Raw genomic sequence first — 18,895 nt, 5'->3', positions numbered from 1 at the left:
CTTCATAGTATCCTGATTTTATCCTTTTTATTTCAGTTGGTTCTGTTGTGATGTCACCCATTTCGTTTCTTATTTCTTCCTTCTATTTTTAATCCAACTATTGGACAATGTACTGGGCAAATATGTATGCTGAGCAAATAAACTGAGAAACTGGACTATATGAAGAGGAACGTGGCATCAGAATTGGAGGAAGACTCATGAACAATAAGCAGATGACACAACCTTTCTCGCTGAAAATGAAGATGACTTGAAGCACTTACTAGTGAAGATCAAAGACTACAGCCTGCAGTATGGGTTACACCTCAACATAAAGAAAACAAAAATCCTCATAACTGGATCAATAAGTAATATCACAATAAATGGAGAAAAGGTTGAAGTTGTCAGAGATTTCATTTTACTTGGATCCACAAACAACACCCATGGAAGCAGCAGTCAAGAAATCCGATGTCATATTACACCAGGCAAATCTGCTGTAAAAGACCACTTTAAAGTGCTAAGAAGCAAAGATGTCACTTTGAAGACTAAGGTTCACCTAACCCAAGTCAAGGTATTTTTAATCGGCTCATATGCATGTGAAAGCTGGACAATGAATAAGGAAGAACCAAAGAAGCTGATGCCTTTGAATTGTGGTATTGGTGAAGAACACTGAACATACCACAGACTGCCAGAAGAATGAACAATCTGCTCTGGAAGAAGTGTGGCTGGAATGCTCCTTAGAAGCAAGACTGGCCAGGCTTTGTCTTACCTACTCTGGTTATGTTGTCAGGACCATTCTCTGAAGAAGGGTATCAGGTTTGGTAGAATAAAGAGTCAGTAAAAATGGGGAAGACCCTCAATGAGATGGATTGATACAGTGGCTGTAACGATGGGCTCAAGCATGGCAGGGATTGTGAGGAGGGCACATGACCAGGCAATGTTTTCATTCTGTTGTTCATAGGGTCGCTATGAACGCATGGTAGCATCTAACAACAAACAAGAATGGGATAATCCCCTGGTAGGTGATGCACTCTAACGAAACCTATCAATTTTGCCTCAAAAATATCTTTGCAATATATTCACATCCATCATCTCACTGCTTTAGTTTTGGTCCTCAGAATTCCTTTCCTAGACTTCAGCAGTCAGTTCCTTTATTGGTCTTAACAATGACAATATCCTCATTTTAATCCATTCTCCACATGGTAAGCAGCAATCTTTTTCTGGTATAAAATCTGATTTTGCTATTCTCCTGTTTGAAAATCATTTCAAGATCCTGGTTGGATATAGAACAAAAGATCCAAATTTAACACTAGTATTCAAAGTAATTCATGATATAGACAATGACATCTTCAGTTAGTCTCCTAAGAATCTTGAAAAACTATTTCTAAAAAAGGATAGATAGGAATATTTAATACTTTGAATCTTTGTTTATTCTTCTCCCTGGCATGCCATCCTGCCTTAAATATTTTCTTTCCTGATCTTTATTCTCTTCACCACAACGAAGAGATATAACTTGAGTAAAGATAAAATGGAATACTCAAACAAAATAGAAGGGAATGGTGTTTTTACTAGAAAAAACAAAGAAGCATCAAAATTTTTATCTTTTTTACCTCAGCTGTGCTACAGAAAAACACCTTAGAAATTTCTTCTGCTTGCGAAAGCCAAACAGACACCATGCAGCAGCCTAGAGGAAAGGGTACATGAACGAGGAATATTCACACCTGCTTCTAGTCTAGGCCTAAGTACAACAGAGTCTTAAGGTTCAGGCTTGGTTCACTGGTATCAGAAGTATTCTTAGTGCCACACACCCCTACGAGAACCAGGGTGAGATGAGCAACATCTTCACATCTGACAAGACTACCAGATAACATAAATATACATCAAATAAAATAACAATATAAAATACTGCCAGTTTTGAAAGATGTTTTGGTAAGTAAGAACCACCACTAGGCAATTACTTCAAGCCCAAGTTTCTTAAATGTAAACTATTTCTGATCTATACAACTTCATTTCTGTACCTAGGAATTTCTAAACATCTTTTCCTTATTCCATCCTACCTTTAAAACCCACATAGGTTCATGGAAGTTAGAGGAATTATTTTCTAAGTCTGCTCAGAACTCTGATAGTGTGGACTAGCCCACAGTGCAATGTATATAATCAATATGAAAGTATATTGGGTGTGAACTCTACTTTTTCCCCATTCTAGTGTATTGAGAACCTGTGGGTAAAAAACAAATGGTTTTTAACAAATATGTGTCAGTGATTATTTCTAACCTGGAATTTTCTATGATTTCAGTATTTCCCAGATATGTAATGCCTATGACGACAGTTTAAACATTTTCATATAAAAAGTTTAAGAAGTCAGCTTCTCAATCACATCTGTTTATTCATTTCTTACCTGAGAGAGGCAGAATTTGTAAAGAGGAAATGTTTTTCACACTCTGTAATTGTTCTAATTCTTGATGATTCACTGCTAATTGGTAGTGATTTGGTGGTATTCCACATGAATGTGTGGTCTGAGGAATAGAGATCGTGTCTTGCACAGAAGATTGTATCTGCTAAGACAAAGTAAAAACAATTATCTCTCAGAATTTTAACCACACAAGAAATTTAAATAAGGAAATATAGACTAAAAAAGAAAGAATGTAATTCAATAACACTACTTGTATACCATATCATTTAAGTCATACAACCCTGTGAGGTATAATAATCTCTACCTTACAGATGAAGAAATTAAAGTTTAGAAAGATTAAATAACTTGGCCATCATATCGCTCATAAGAAGTAGAATTTAGTCAAGGCCTATGAACTAAGTGACTAAAGCACATAGATATATGCTATTAAACAGTGCTAATCTGGTAGCGTAGCGTCTAAGGCACTTGACTGCTAACCAGAAGGCTGGCGACTGAAACCCACCAGCCGCTCCTCGGAAGGAAGGTTGGGCAATCTACTTCTGTAGTGATACCGCTTTGGAAACCAAAAAGGGGTCGCTATGAGTCGGGTCCGACTCGATGGCACATAACAACAACTCATTTTCTAAAGGAGCCCTGGTGGCTAAACAGTTAAGCGCTCAGCTGTTAACCGAGAAGGTGGTACTCTAACCCAATTTGTTCCCATAAAGATTAAAGCTTAGAAAGCCCTCAAGTTAGTTCTACTCTGTCATAAGGGGCTGCTGTGAGTTCAAATTGACTCTAGGGCACCTAACAATAACTCATTTTTAAATGCTTTCCAATCAGCTACTGAAAATAACAACTGAGTTTTTATACCAAATCTGGAGACCAATCCATTGTCTTTACTCCCTTTTCCTTATTCAGTTACAGACATAAGGAAGGAATTTAAAAATCAACAAATTCTGATTCAGTATTCAGTTAACCAGTAAAAGTTGTATTGTAATAATAAACATTTATTTAATGCTTACTATGTGAGGCATCAGGCTAAAGCCTTTATATATGTTTTCTTAAATAATCCTATGAGTTAGGTATAATCGTTATCCTTATTTGCAGTTTATAAGAGAATTTCGAACTAGTACAAGTAACTTTCCTAAGATCTCGCACCTATCCAATGACAAGGTAAGTTACAGTATCAAAGGCCAGGTACTTAACCTATTAAACTTTGAGTTGTATATAGAACAGAGATGAACAGTATGGTCTTTTCCCTCAATCTTATAAGGGAGTTGGGAATGAGTGGGTAAATAAGGCAGTGTATATATAGCACCTATGTTAAACAAAACACTCTGCCATTGAGTTGATTCCTACTCATACCAACCCCCCTTGGGTTTCCAAGGCTGTAAACCTTCATGGAAGTAGATTGCCCATCTTTCTTCCACGGAGCAGCTGGCGGGTTTGAACCACTGACCTTCTGCTTAGCAACCAAATACCTTATTCACTGTACCACTAGAGCACTTTTTATAGCCTGATAAAATGAATTCCATAGCAATATTTATCCCAACAATAATGTAGACCCAAGTCCAAAGCTTAAAGGCAAAGGCTGAGGTTTAAATAAGCAAAAGGTCACTTTCCAAAATACATAAGGATACTTATTATTTAATCTATAAATTAATATATACTCTCTTTTATTACAAATGGACATTTTCTCAGTGAGCAAAACATTTTGGCCACAAGTAGGTAGGTCATAATGAAGGTTGGGCAATCTACTTCTGTAGTGATACTGCCTCGGAAACCCAAGGAGTCGCCGCTATGAGTTGGATCCAATTTGACGGCACATAATAACAACAACAATGGGGCAAAGTTATGATAACTTCTTAGTCACAGCCAAACACTCTTGAGGGAGTGAGACACTGGCCCATTGGCTCGAGACTATGGTCATGGGGGATGGGGATATCAAGCTCAACTGGCATAACATTCTACACAAAAACATTTTTCTGCATCCTACTTTGGTGAGTAGCGACTGGGGTCTTAAAAGCTTGCAAGCAACCATTTAAGATGCAACCACTGGTCTCTCCTCAGCTAGAGCAAGGAAGAATAAAAAAAACCAAAGACATATGGAAACAATTAGTCCAACAGACTAGTGGACCATGTGAACCTCAGCCTACATGACCCTGAGACTAGAAGCACGAGATGGTGCCTGGCTACCACTGTCAACCACTCAGAAGGAATCGAAATAGGAGATTCTGATAGAGTGGGAACAAACTGTGGAACAAAACTCAAAATCATAAAAAAGACCAAGGTTACTGGTCTGATCGAGACAGGTGAAACCCCTGAGACTATGGCCTTTAGTTTCTCTTTGGGCCTGGAATTGAACTCACTCCTGTGGCTTCCAGACAAACAACAGACAGGCATATAGACAAACATTTGTACAGGTAGGTACACTCCTTAGAACAATCAACCATGGAGGAGCAGAATGGCAGTATTTGCTGTACAGGGAGACAGCTCAGAGAGCAGGAATGCATAGGAAAGAAGGATACAGGAAGGAAATGAGAAGAGAGCTGTTAGATTACAGGGATTGCAATCAACGTCATGAAACAAAAAGTGTATGAACTATTACATGGAAAATGAATTTGCTCTGTAAACTTTCACCCAAATCACAATGTAAATAAATAAATAAAAATAAACTATTTGTGATACTGCCCTGAAAACCCAAGGAGGGGTCGCTATGGGTCAGGTCTGACTCAACGGCACATAACAACAACAACAACATTTTTCAAAAAACACACACACAAAATAGGCCATGATGGAGGTATTCTACATAGTATATATGAGAATGCTTTCAAAGTTCTTTCTTAATTTGATATGGTTTTCTGATTCTACTGGCAAGACAGACTCTCTGAATCTTCTTCTTACTCAACAGCCTTTGAGAATTTAGTCCCTACCATATTGTTTTTGCTAGCTAATGTCCAATTGGTCCTTGACTTATGGTGACCCTGTGTACAATGGGATCAGACCATTGTGATCTGTAGGGTTTTCACTGGCAGATTTTTTTGGAAGTAGATCACCAAGCTTTTTTTCCTAGTTTGTCTTAGTCTGGAAGCTCTGCTGAAACATAATACCAACACGGAAGCCTCCACTGACAGACAAGTGGTGGCTACAGCTTGAGGTGCATTGGCTGGGTGTCAAACCTTGGTCTTCTTTGGAAGATGAGAATTCTATCACTGACCCACCACTGCCGTCTCCTACCAAACTAACTGTAATTCACCTAGAAAGAAGCAGCTCTGGTGGTGTAGTGCCTAAAGCACTTGACTGCTAACCAGAAGGTTGGCAAACCCACCAGGCACTCAGAAGGAAGAGTGGGCAATCTACTTCCGTAATGATTTACTGCCTCGGAAACCCAAAGGGGGTTGCTATGAGTCAGAATTGACTGGATGATAGTAAGTTTTTTTTTTTTTTTTTGGTCACTTAGAAAGAGCCCTGGTGGTGCAATGGTAAAGCACTCAGCTGCTAACCAAAATGTTGGAGACTTGAACCCATCTAGAAGCTCCTGGTGGAAAGAGACCTGGTGATCTGCTCCTGAAAAGATTAAAAACTAAACTCACTGCCATTGAGTTGATTTGACTCATAGAGACCCCTTCTTGGTTTCCAAGGCAGTATTTCTAAGGAAGTAGATTGCTCAATCTTCCTTCTGAGGAGCGGCCAATGGGTTTGAACTGCCAGCCTTCTAGAATACCCTAAGGCACCTAACATCAACAATGCATTTAGGTATTCAAAGTACTCCCTTTTATAATGCCCAAGCCATCTAATCCCCGGCTTCCACAAATACCCTGTTATTATATTACCTTGACTACACCTGCTGTGCTTTTTGCCTCTCCTCTTGTCTTTGCTCAAAAAATAAACCCTTAGTCTGCCCTTAATCTGTCTTCCTTTTCCTATCCTTTAAAATTCAGTTTAAGCATTACTTCCTCAGGAAGCCTGTCCCTCCTTCAGGCAATATGTACTCCTTTCCCATTTTCTTAATAGATCTTTAATATAGATTGTTATAACACTAAAAAGAGCTCTAGTGGGGCAGTTTGTCTCCAGGAAGAATGTGGCCGAAAGCAGATTATGCTCACACAAAGAGCTAGGGAACTTGCCTGAGTGTGTCCTTTTCTAATTTAAGATTGAGGTCTTGGGATTGTTTGGTAGCCACCTTGTGGCTAAGACTCAGGGTGCACGGTGATGAGTTATATCTAAACCACCACCTAGCCAGGTGGTCAAGGCCTAGAACCAATGTAACCCTTTTCTTTCTTCAGTTATGTACATATCCCAATCATGGTCTTCCTCCCCACCCCCACCCCCCAGTCCCACCAGCAACAGTGATGACTCGATCTACCATCAATCATGATTATGTGATGATTCCCTTTGTTTTCAATCATATATAATTAGCCCCATGGCCATGACTCAGCAGACTCCATTCAGCTTTCTGTACTGTGTACATGCTGATGGTTTCCCTCATCCTGGATGACTGTCTTTGTTTTGTCTTTGTCCTTTCCGAGGCTTAATAAAAAATGTTTCTATTGAACCTGTTTGAATCTGGGGTCTCTTTTCCCCTATTACAATACCCATCCCAAATACAGAATTATAGTAACTTTATTCAACAACATAAAAAACAAAACCCACTGCTATCAAGTCCGTTCTGACTCACAGTGACCCCCCATTGGGTTTCCAAAGTGGTAAATCTTTACAGAAGTAGATTGCCCAGTCTTGCTTCTGCAGAGTGGCTGGTGGGTTTGAACCACCAACCTTCTGGTTAGCAGTCAGATGCCTTAGGCACTGTGCTACCAGATTTAACAACATGAGGAATATAAAAATAGGGAATCCCCTCTTGACCAAAATGAAAAACTAAACCCACTGCCACTGACTCAGATCCGACTCACAGCGACCCCTCCCTGGGTTTCTGAGGCAGTATCACTACAGAAGTAGATTGCCCAACCTTCCTTCCAAGGAGTGGCTCGTGGGTTTGAACCGCCAGACTTCTGGTTAGCAGTCAAATGCCTTAGGCACTGGTTTAATGGTCGAAAAGAACCCAAATGGTGTCTGAAACTTGCCGCCTGAAACTTGAGTCCAGCCTCAAAATAGAGTTAGGCTCCCACTGCAGACCACAGCATTCCACAACTCAAGTACTTTAGAATTTAAGTTCTAATACAGTATAAAGGATTAAAAAAAACAAAAAATTTTATGAAGATGACTACCTGAATTAGTTTTTTTAAAAAAATTACTTTTATCCTTTACAAAGCATGCCGACTACTAATCCAGCATAAACCCATTGCCATTTAGTCGATTCTAATTCACAGTGACCCTATATCAAACACAGAACAGCTAAAACTGATAGCTGGCAATTACAAGCTTTATCTTTAGAAACTCTATTATTCCCATAGTATTATTTATTTATTTTTTAAAGAAACTCCAACTTAGTATGCCCATAGTACTGTGTACATATGGACATAGCAAGGCTATCCTTTGCATCTAGATTCCCAAGGCTAAGCAGAATTTCTAGAATTTATTCTACTAATCTATTTGACTTATATGACAGTTATATCCTGTTAGAAAAAAATGAAGCCAAACAGTTTCTCTATTCAATCTTCTTTAGAAAGAAAACTTTAAGCATTTAGTTGATAAAAAACCACTAAACGCAACCACTGCCCCACGTGGAGTTGAATCCAACTCACAGTAACCCCTACTTGGGTTTCTGAGGCAGTATCACTACGGGAAGTAGATTGCCCAACCTTCCTTCCAAGGAGTGGCTGGTGGGTTTGAACCGCCAGCCTTCTGGTTAGCAGTCAAATGGCACTATGCCACCAGAGCTCCTGGTAATAAGCGTTTAGTTGATAAGCGGAAAAAAGGGACAACTCTTTTCATGTAAGTCCACTAAGAAAGCTACTACTTACTGTACCAGTGAGTTATAACATATGTATTTGATAAAGTCTGAAGTACAAATAATTAACTTACCTTTACATTCTCTTTAGAAGGTGAATCATTCTGTTTTACTCCAGTAAATTTAGGAAATATTCCTGCAAGTGTACATAAATAAGTATTTCAATACTTGCCAGTTAAAGAAATTAACATCTAAGTCAGCAATAACATGGTGATGTCAAGAGAATTCTTTTAATACCAACTTCTTAAATCAAGAAAATCTTAATAGTCACAGGGTTTCACCCTTTTTGAGTCAGTCACAATTGCTAAAGGGTCACTAGTTTTTAAGGTACTTTCTTTTCTACATAATGGAATAAATATTCACTCCCAATTTTCAATTTGGTTTATGTTTAGGCAAAAAAGAACAGTGTGCTACTTTCAAGTAAAGAGCTTGAATAAATGACAGCTTCAAAAGGAACAAGTTACAACAGAGATGATAAAGTTTTAAACAAGAAGTACCAATTATATTAAAATCATCTTTTTTTACCAAATAGTTAATACATATAATCATAAGAGGTTTAATTAAAATAATTGAGAATTTATTATGAGAAGGGTATGGTCATTTATCTGAGTGGAAATACGCTTTTATTAAAAGTGAAGCTATTTGATCTCTGTGGTAAGGTGTGCTCTGCTTGCTACGTGCTGTAAGAAATATCCCATATAATTAAAACTGTGTTTATTTCCAAGCTGCTTGGCAGCCTCAACTATATAACAACAAATGAGTTTTACAGTACATAGTACCTCCTTTACCTTTAGAAATACCTTTGCAGCCAACACTGGGAGTAGAAGGAGATGTAAAAAGAGATCTCTGTCAGAGTATGCAGCAGTCCCTCTACCTTCACACTACCATTGATTCTGGTGCTATCCTGCCCAATCACAAGCCTAAATCGGTGTGGCAAAGCATCAAGCTGGTAGTCATTGCCTTGATCCATCTCTTCAGGCCAACTTTCATGAACCACCTGAGTGCTACTTGTTCCAGGCTTCCAGGGCACCAAGGCTGGTCAACACCAAATATTATTCAAACTTAAAATTCTAATTGTAATAATTACCTTCTGCCTCCTGAAATGCCATCAGTTTCCATTGGATGTGTTACTGTTCTTTCCTCTCCTAAAATGTTTGATGCTGGACATTGTTAAAATTGCTACATGCCACTCAATGACGTGCTTTAATTTAAAGAATCCAAGTATTTAAAATGGTATGAGCCATCTTAATGTCACTCCACTAAGTACTATTAAGTGTCAGAGGGGAAGTGGAAGAGAAAGAGAAGATGACAGCCTGCAAAGATCGAGCATATAGATCCAGGGAGCTTTCACACTTAGGGGAGAAATTATAGTTTCAGCTTTGAACAAAAAAAACAGACTTCATTAATATGATTACATAATATATGCACATCTACGCATCTATTTTAATTATTCAAATATGTACCTAAACTACATTATCCTACAATATAAACTATAATAAAAAAATAAGACATATCACATTAGTGTTGTGTTAAAAAATTCAAGGTTATTACCTTAGTCTTCTGAGATATAAAATTAAAGCTCAAAATTGCTATAAAAATCAGTACTTCCAGAACTGAAAACACTAGCAAAAGGCATCAAAGAATTAACAGAAAAATCAAAACCACCAAGCATAGTATGTCTCATAAAAATCTTACAGATAGATAATGATAGCCAATAACTCAGAAATTTGCTTCTCATTCTAATCTTACATAACTGACTTTCCAGGAGCATTGTTGTTGTTGTTGTTGTTGTTATGTGCCGTCGAGTCGGCCCCGACTCATAGCGACCCCTCCTTGGGTTTCTGAGGCAGTATCACTACGGAAGTAGGATTGCCCAACCTTCCTTCCGAGGAGTGGCTGGTGGGTTTGAACCTCCAGCCTTCTGGTTAGCAGTCAAGTGCTTTAGCCACTATGCTACCAGAGCTCCTTCCAGGAGCATACAGTAAGCTAAAACTGCTGCACCTCTCTCTTTACAAATGAATTTCTGCTCTTTGAAACTAAAAGGCAAACACACACATTTTCACTATCAAGTTTATGTTCACATTTCAATTAGCCAAAAAGCTCTACCAGGTCTAACAAACATCAATTAAATTTAACACTATATTGGTAAAATATATATATATAATTTATTTATATATACAAATTTCTCTGGGGAACCGTGATAATATGCATGCATACCTACCTTATAAGGATCAAATTAGATAATACACATAAACTAATAAATAAATGCCTATTTTACAGTTTACACAATGTGCACATTTCACATCTCCCCAAAATCCTTAATATAAAGCTTTGGTTAGAAACTTTTCATTGTAAACACTGCCAAAAATCATTTAATTACAGAATAAAGAAACAGTTGGTAAGAACCACAGAGATTCAATTAAAGGGCTTACTGAAAACCCACATAGGTCTTGAGATAGACGGTCCAGAGATACCAAATATTATCAGCAAGTTAATTTGAACTAAAAAAAACTTGAAAAGCTGAATAGGAATATAATACCATAATTCAAAACCAGAATACAATGCTGTATGTAGCAGAAATCATTAGTGAAGATTTTTAAATTAGAAAAACAAATTATTTCAGTTATAGAGGACAGATTGTTGAAAAGTGATTTGAAGTTACTATCTGTTCTGCTTCTGTATTTACAAGAAAGCAAATCCACAAATGTTAAATGATTTTCCCAAGTTTATCACCCAAGCCATGTTCTTAGTGACAAAAGGCAAGCAATCTGTTTTTGAACTAAGAAAAATTTGCTCCCTTTAATTCCCATTAAAGAATGTTTTAGCAATTTTCACTGGAGTAACTAAAAAAGCAAAACCAATTATAAAATGCCTGTTACTTTTACCAAGGGCACTGCAACTAGTTAGAAAGAAAAAAAAAAAAATCTAAACCAACTGTTCTCAAACTCGACAGCACGTTGCAATCACCAGAGACATTTATAGACCTCATTTCTGATTCAATTAAAAGCCACAATATTGTATTGAAAAGTTTTCCAGGTAATTGTAATGTACTGCACTAATGTTGAGGAACATTCTAGATAGACTTTTTTATTCAAGATTCAGTTTGAACACAAAAATTTAAAAATGTATAAGGCAATATTTATCACTATTTCTAAGACCCAATGCTGGAGTATAGGCCTCAATATATACATTTTTATTAAGCTACAGTCCCTGAATTTTATCCTTCTAGCAGTCTAAACCAAAGTGCTTTGATGAGAAGTTAATTAAAGTTAACCAATATTTTAAATGATGAACTCAATTGTCTGTCTATAAACTTACTAGCCTGAAGGAAAAGATTATTCCAAGACTGTCATTGCAATACTTCCTGCATTTACTAAACCATCATTCTAAAAAATAAAACAAAACCTAGACTTGAACCAAGTTAGCCCTTTAGCTTTTGCATGGGAAGAAAAAAAGAAAAAAAATCACATTCTTGTCCCTTCTATAGGTGGCCTGATCATTATACTAAAACCAACAAAAGTAAAAAGTCCAAAGGGTAAGTGACAAATTTACTTTAAGTCTAACCAAGTTAAAAAAAAAAATAGTGAACCGATGCTGTAACATTGTGTTTCTTTGTGTTTAACTGTTGAATAATTGAAAGCGAATATTCCTGAAAAATATTCTCTTTCATACTAATAGCTTACGTTTAGACAGTTCCTGGAGTTGTTTCCTGTAAGATTTCAATCAAAAGTACTGCTACTGTTGAGCTATATTTGATTGCTTTTCCTCAGCAACATTTATGTCATAGGAATAAAGCTATTACACTTCCTCCTCACTATCTAGTTATTGACATTTCACATTTACGATAGTAAAACGATTTTAGACTATTCTGTTCATTAACCATATACAACTGGCAGTAATGAACACCAAGGTACAAGGCTAGAGTAACACTGGCTGTAATGGTTAAGGTTATGTGTCAACTGGAGTGGGCCATGATTTTCAGTGGTTTAGCAGTTAGGTAATGATGTCATTTAGCAATTATGTAGTGATATATTCATCTTCCCTTTTGCGATCTGATGTGGTCATCCTCCATTTTCATGTAATATTAATTTTTACATAATGGCTTGGTCTTAGGAGCCTAACTATGCTATAAGTGAGAAGTAGGTGTAGTTATATTACTGCCTATTAGATTACTTGAGATAACTCCAAAGTTACTGTGCATTAGGAAATTTTTAATAGCCTGTGTGTTCAAACCAGCAGAGTTTAGCCAACATAGATATATGCATCTGGAATTAATTTTATTCTCAAGCCTCATTTACATCTTTGATCTGACATTTAATTATATTTTGGAAAGGTTTTATATTTATACCAATATTTAATAAATGTTCTTGACTTATCTGTACTTAACTATTTGTATATCCTGATGTCAATCAAGAAGATAATTAAATGAAAATCTAATCACACTGAAATTTGTAATAAAGTACTGCTTCTAGCCCACATATTTTTCATGGATTTGGGATTTCATCATAACTCTTAAAACCGATTTAATATGCTGTTTGAAATGATGAGAATTACTTAAAGTCAATTTCCTGTATTTTAAAATAAAACTTTCTTTGGAAATCAATGCTCTGCCATATAACTAATCTTTTTCAACAAAACAGAATTAACGAGTCCATATTTTTCAAAAGTGCAAAACCTGAACTTGGAGCATACATGAACAACAACCATTTAAGTAATATGGAATAAACAGTCCTAACACTACTTATAGGACTTAACACTTTTTCACAGGTATTACTCTTAAAACATTTATGCATACCTAATCAAAACGACATCTCAGTAAGGAGAGACCAACTCATAACACAGGATTACCATAACAGCAGTGGATCCGTAATATGAAAGAATTTAGAAAAGTTAATTTAGAGCTCTGTCCTTGAAAACCAAAATTCTGAAAGACTGTGACTTGACTAAAAAAACTGCATCTAGCTAAACTACCATGGACAGCAAGTAGTAAAAAATAGATTAGAAAAAATTACTAGAGATCAGTATCTATCAGAAAATAATTTCTAACAAAAGCTTTCAGAAAAGTTTCCATTATAGATCAGAAAAGATGAAATGGTATTTATGTCTACTATCTTCAATAATCAAAAGCCTAATTAGCCAGAGCTCTCAGAATCACTGATTACATTCAGCTGTAAGTTTCCATTTTGGACAAATCATACTTTTAAAGCTATAAAATCTTATTTATATTTTCAGTTAATTTTCATTTATGGTAAAAAAAAAAAATTTTTGCTGATGTACCTAAATTTCACAAATTATGATTTTTCAGTAAGTAACTCCATTTTCTCTCTGAAGTTTCATACAGGATTTGTCATCTGTTCACTGACAATGTCATGCACACAATCAAGAACAGTAAATACTTACTTTGCAATAGGTATTACTATGGATATGGTCTGATTTGCTTATTGTTCATGACTTAACAATCTTTTTCTCTATAGTTTTTGCTTTTGTTATTCCCAGGAAAGTAAGATATGTTGTGGAGCCTTTAAGTATTTTAATAAGTACAAGTAAAGTTAATATTTAGGACAAAAGGTCCTATGGCTTCATTTACTGATTAACACTTGTCTTTTCCCATTAAACTACTCTTTGCATTCACAATTTATAATATACATATGCAGTATTTTTCCAATAAAATTATCATAAGATAATTAAAATTCCAAAGACAAATGACAACACATACTATCATGTGTTAGAAGACATATTTCTATCCACAATGTAGACAGGAATACAAAAAATACTACTTTGATTTTAACAATAATATATAAGACAGCTCCTTTTAATCAGAAAAGATGACATGAAAGCAGAATGTCAGTCATAAAATAAATATTCAACACAAGCAGTGTTTTAATATTAGAATTCTGAGGCTGAGTTATTCTGGAAAGTTCAGAAATCAGAAAATACATATTGTACCATTTTAAGAATGCATAATTGATAACCATTCTTTTCTTCAAGTAACATATTGGAATATTTTATCAGAAACTAATAACAAATTAAAATCAATGTGTACTTTACTGAAGCACTGTATATAGAGAGCTTTGCCTCAAATACTCAAGGCATTTATTGACCAGCTTTCAATATATAATTAGACAATTCAAACTAATGCTTACGATAAGAATTTTATTCTACAAATAAAAGACAAAGTGCTCTAACTTATTAGGCCACAAATGCTTTATTAGATGAAATTACAAATGTTAATTACAATTTTAAAATACTACGTGCAACTTAGATTTTTTCCAGCATTGTTTTATGCTTAAAAGTCAAATATAAGGAAATAATGTATAGTCAGAGCCCTAAATTAATTTTTAAATTTTCTACTATGACAAATTTAAACAAAAGTAAAAATTGTGTTTATTCTTACAAAAAAATGCAGTATGTTTACCACTATATACTTCAAAAGTGTAAAAACAAAATACAGCAATCAGCACCATATATAGAAACTACACAGAAGCAAATGAGAAATCAAATGTGCTGCAAGTCAGCAGATCTTTATTGTCAGATTGAAATAAGAGGAACACTCTTATACAAATAGTAAGAATCCATGATGTGACAATATTCTGTATGGGATGTTTATAAAAAGGAGAATTGAGTTTCATGACAAGCAATAAACATCTCATTTAAAAATAAAACAAAATTTTAAGCACAAAAGTGTCTTATATTCTGAATTTGTCTTTTGGTCAACAGTGATGGAACACCACTGCTAACTCAGTATCCTTGGGGCAGTGATTACTTGCCAACTACATAACCATCACCGAAAAAGCAGGAAAAATCATTTAGGCTTGGTACAGTTGATGCTAAAGCACACAAAGTAGTACAATACTTTAACATAACTGACAATCTGAATTTAAAGTACATTCTTCTATAAATGGATGATAACCATCTACAATGAAGAAACCGGAGAAGTGAAAAGACGTATGCTTTACAAAGTTTCTGGGATGACTGAGTTCTTAACTTAAATTGTTCATGCAACTCAGAATGTATTGTCACAACAGGAAATACTTCACAATATCTAAGTGATCTATCACACTGTAACATGTGTTATATGTCTATGACAATAAAGTGAAAAATGTCCTCAAGTAATCTTTTATTTTAGAAAAAAGAAAGATCTAGTCTTTTATTACCTCATATTTTTTGGTATTAAGATCAGGTATTACTTATCAAGAGACTATCCCACCTACTGAAAACTTATTTTTAACATTACAAGCCTGTAAGTCAGAGAGATATAAAATAAAGTTTCATTTTATACAGTATCTATTATAAAGTATAAGAAAATACTTAGAGCATCTACATGCAATTAAATAATGAGTGTGACATCCAAACTATAGTTTCTGGGTAAGTAACAAATGTTTCTTCAAAATACAACTCTCAGTATTACAAGAGAGGAATTCCCCCAAAACAGAGGTACACTTAAGGGGACAGCTAACCTGATTCAGAATCACTGCTGTCTGAAGAACTCGAGTCACTGCTACTGCTTTCAGACTCTGATGAGCTGCTGCTGCTACTGCTGCTGCTGCTGCTGCTACTGCTGCTGCTGCTGCTGCTTTCACTCAGTCGGGAACCACTTCCGATTGCCTTGGCTGGCTGAGTTTTTCCAGCTACAAGACAGGGAAGCAAATTAAAATGCCAATAAAATTAAATAACCTGAACAACATTTTAAAACTGTAACTCACCTTTTGTTTGACGTTTTCCAGAATTTAACTGATTATTGACATCCATTAACCGCTTTTCTAACTCCTCTTTTTTCTGTGCCAGAAGTTCTTCTTTGGACTTCATTATTTTCTTAGCTGTGTAATTCAGGAGGTAAAAAACAAAACCAAACCCTGAGTATAATCAAAAACCAACACGCATACCAGCCTGATTTCTATTAATATACAGAAATACATACCATGAGGCTTTAGTGGTCTTTTTCTTAGACATCCTGCAACGTATTTTTCTAGTTCTCTCAGTGTTGATGCTTTCAGTGTTTCAAAGTCTATCTCTATCTCGTCAGGGTTGGAATTTCTCAGTGAAGGCTCTCTTGAGTGTATTATATGAACTATTCGCCCAAGTTTATCTCCAGGGAGTTTGTTTATATCCAAACTTAACTGTCTTTTCTCATCATAATTCATAGGTTTAGCATTATCTTCAACTTCAGATTTCAGAGGAAGAACCTGTTGTTTCCTCTTCTTCGGCTGACTGTAACAAAACTTAAATTTAGTCTAATTTATTTTAGATAATGGTATGTTTTAACAAGCCATCATAAAAGATACTTACTTATTCTTGGGCTTTTCCTTTAGTTTCACTTGCTTGAACATTTGCATTTGCTTAAACTTTTTCCTTGGATTTTCATCTCTGTTATTAAACTCTTCCTTTTTCTTTTCCCTTTTAGACTTCTCATTCTTTTTCTTTAGCTTATGAACAGGTACCTGGGATAGAACCTGTAGTTGTTGATGAACAGCTTTAAGCTGATAAAGGAAAAAGTCTTTAAACATTCATGGCTCCAAATAATTAAAGACACTACAAAAAATGAAGGTATTCAAAAGTCAAGAGTATCCTTTGTGAAATATATTACATTTCCTTTGAGTTATTTCACAAACTCATTGTTTTGAAGGGCATACATTAAACTATATACCCTATCATGTGCTCAACCCACAGACATGAATATTCATCTACAGCAGGACAAGAATAATTAATGTTTCTTGGTACTCAAGTTTTTAATAATTGAATTTTCAGGTTTGAGCTCAGAGCAGATTAACACTTTATCACAAAAGGTAGCAAATGTTAAAAAAGGTTTCATCCACAAAATATCTCAAAATATGTCATGCAAATTGTTTCAATATTTATATTCTTAACCACTAATTATTGTTGTTAGGAATATAAATATCAGAACTTTTAAGATACAGAGCCTTTTGAACTTGAAAGACTATGAAACATTACAAATGTGCTAATAAGCGAATGAAGCCATAGCTGCTAAGTAGTCTAAATACAATAGCTTTTAATCTTCAAGAAGGATTTTATAACTGATCTATCAGTAGTAGCTCAGAAGAAAGGAGTATCAAAACTTGTATCAATACAATAAAATACCTGCTCCTGAAGCTTTGCAAGACGTTGAACTTGTTCATCTTGAGAATCATCAGAAGCGTTATGTTTAGAGGAAGCATCACCATTTTCTCTAGCAAGGATTTTTGTGGCATCTGTTTTGATGTAACATACAGGCATACTCTCAACAGGTTCATCTGGGATCTTTGCAAAATGGAATTCAAAAACATCCTATAATGGAAAAATTAGACTGTGAAGGTTTTCTGCATTTCTAACTCAATGCTGCAATAATATATTTTAACGGAGGGAGTGTTTTAGTATCATATTTTGGTCAGAATTTTTTTCCCATTTAAGATTTGAGAAGACAAAACAAAAAAAGATAGGAGAAGAAGAAATATAGTAAGCACAAAACATAAGCAAAAAGACACATGCTTCCCTCTTTACCAATCTTAGCAACTTTTCTCTTTACTAGACAAGACAGCCTTCTGGACCTCTCAAGTTATATAGGGGGCCCTCTTTTCAATGTTTTCTGTCCTTTAGTTGGTACATCATTCTACTACTCCCCAATGACTCAGCTTCAAAAGTTCATGGCCTTCCTTTCAGTGAGATATGGCTCCAGTTAACCCTATCATAGATATCATCTGTCCCTTCTTCACTAATATTTCCCCAATTTCCTATGCATCCAAGGCAGCTTCATTGAAATATGTGCTAGTAAAAGATGTTATATATTTAAAACAAACAAACAAACAAAATCCACACAGTTTTAAAAATATAATTTATGAAACTGTTGTTTACTGCTTGGAGTTGGGTATATGTCAGTGCTATTCTTTATCTTTTGAATTACGGTTCTAAAATTTCATGTTCAGAGCAAACTCGCCTTCAGAGCACAGTAACAACTCACCTGGAGCATTCTTGCCATTGTCACTATTTCATGATCTGGAGGATTGTATTTGAAGCAATTCATGAACATTAATCTAACATCTGCAGCAAATTCATATGCATCCTTATATTCTTGGTTGTCCATTTTTCGCTAAATGAAGAGAAAATTACAGGACTCACAAACAACCTAGTTCAATTCAATCATTTGAGCACTTACATTAAGTGTTTATATTATGAAATAATTCAAACACACAGAAAATACTGAAAAACAGATACTTACTACATAGATTTGACAAATGTTAAAATTCTGCTATACTTGTTTTATAACTTTAGACTTTGAAAATGCAATGCATTTTGACAAGCAGAGATAAGAAGGGATATGTTACATGTAAAGAAAAGTACAGGGGGGAAAAATCACAAAAACAGGAAGATACAGAGTGTTTTCAGATAATCTTGGGTAGACAAGTTTTGTAGTAGGAAAGCAGTTAAAAAGATGAACCTTTTAAACCAACTTTGAACACCTGAATGAAGAGTTTATGGTTGAAGAAAAAAATGTTCTACAAACATTTTTGTAGGAAGAAAACAGTATTTCTAAATTAGTGTTATTTTACAAACTATGCAATTTTATACAGGTATTAAAAACATATGGCGGGGCTTCTGGCAAGCTGGTGGACTAGGCAGAAGGA

General features: G+C 35.3%; 1 protein-coding gene across 1 annotated transcript in view; it reads right to left on the bottom strand.

Moving 5' to 3' along the window:
• Positions 1 to 18,895, bottom strand: part of BRDT (bromodomain testis associated) — a 78,552-nt gene that overhangs the window by 40,158 nt on the left and 19,499 nt on the right. Inside the window, exons 6-13 of the mRNA XM_042780311.1 lie at positions 18,232 to 18,360; positions 17,376 to 17,561; positions 16,566 to 16,756; positions 16,198 to 16,487; positions 15,983 to 16,096; positions 15,737 to 15,907; positions 8,360 to 8,415; positions 2,375 to 2,534 (exon numbers count right to left, since the gene is read on the bottom strand). Of these exons, the coding sequence (XP_042636245.1) occupies positions 2,375 to 2,534; positions 8,360 to 8,415; positions 15,737 to 15,907; positions 15,983 to 16,096; positions 16,198 to 16,487; positions 16,566 to 16,756; positions 17,376 to 17,561; positions 18,232 to 18,360 (1,297 nt within the window). The remainder of the gene's footprint in view (positions 1 to 2,374; positions 2,535 to 8,359; positions 8,416 to 15,736; positions 15,908 to 15,982; positions 16,097 to 16,197; positions 16,488 to 16,565; positions 16,757 to 17,375; positions 17,562 to 18,231; positions 18,361 to 18,895) is intronic.

Source organism: Orycteropus afer, unplaced genomic scaffold, assembly GCF_000298275.1.
Source record: "Orycteropus afer afer isolate SDZICR_OR568_19922 unplaced genomic scaffold, OryAfe1.0 scaffold00033, whole genome shotgun sequence".
In the NCBI taxonomy this organism is placed as follows: domain Eukaryota; kingdom Metazoa; phylum Chordata; class Mammalia; order Tubulidentata; family Orycteropodidae; genus Orycteropus; species Orycteropus afer.
Note: the sequence above shows the minus strand (reverse complement) of the source record. Positions and strands in the feature narration are given on the sequence as shown.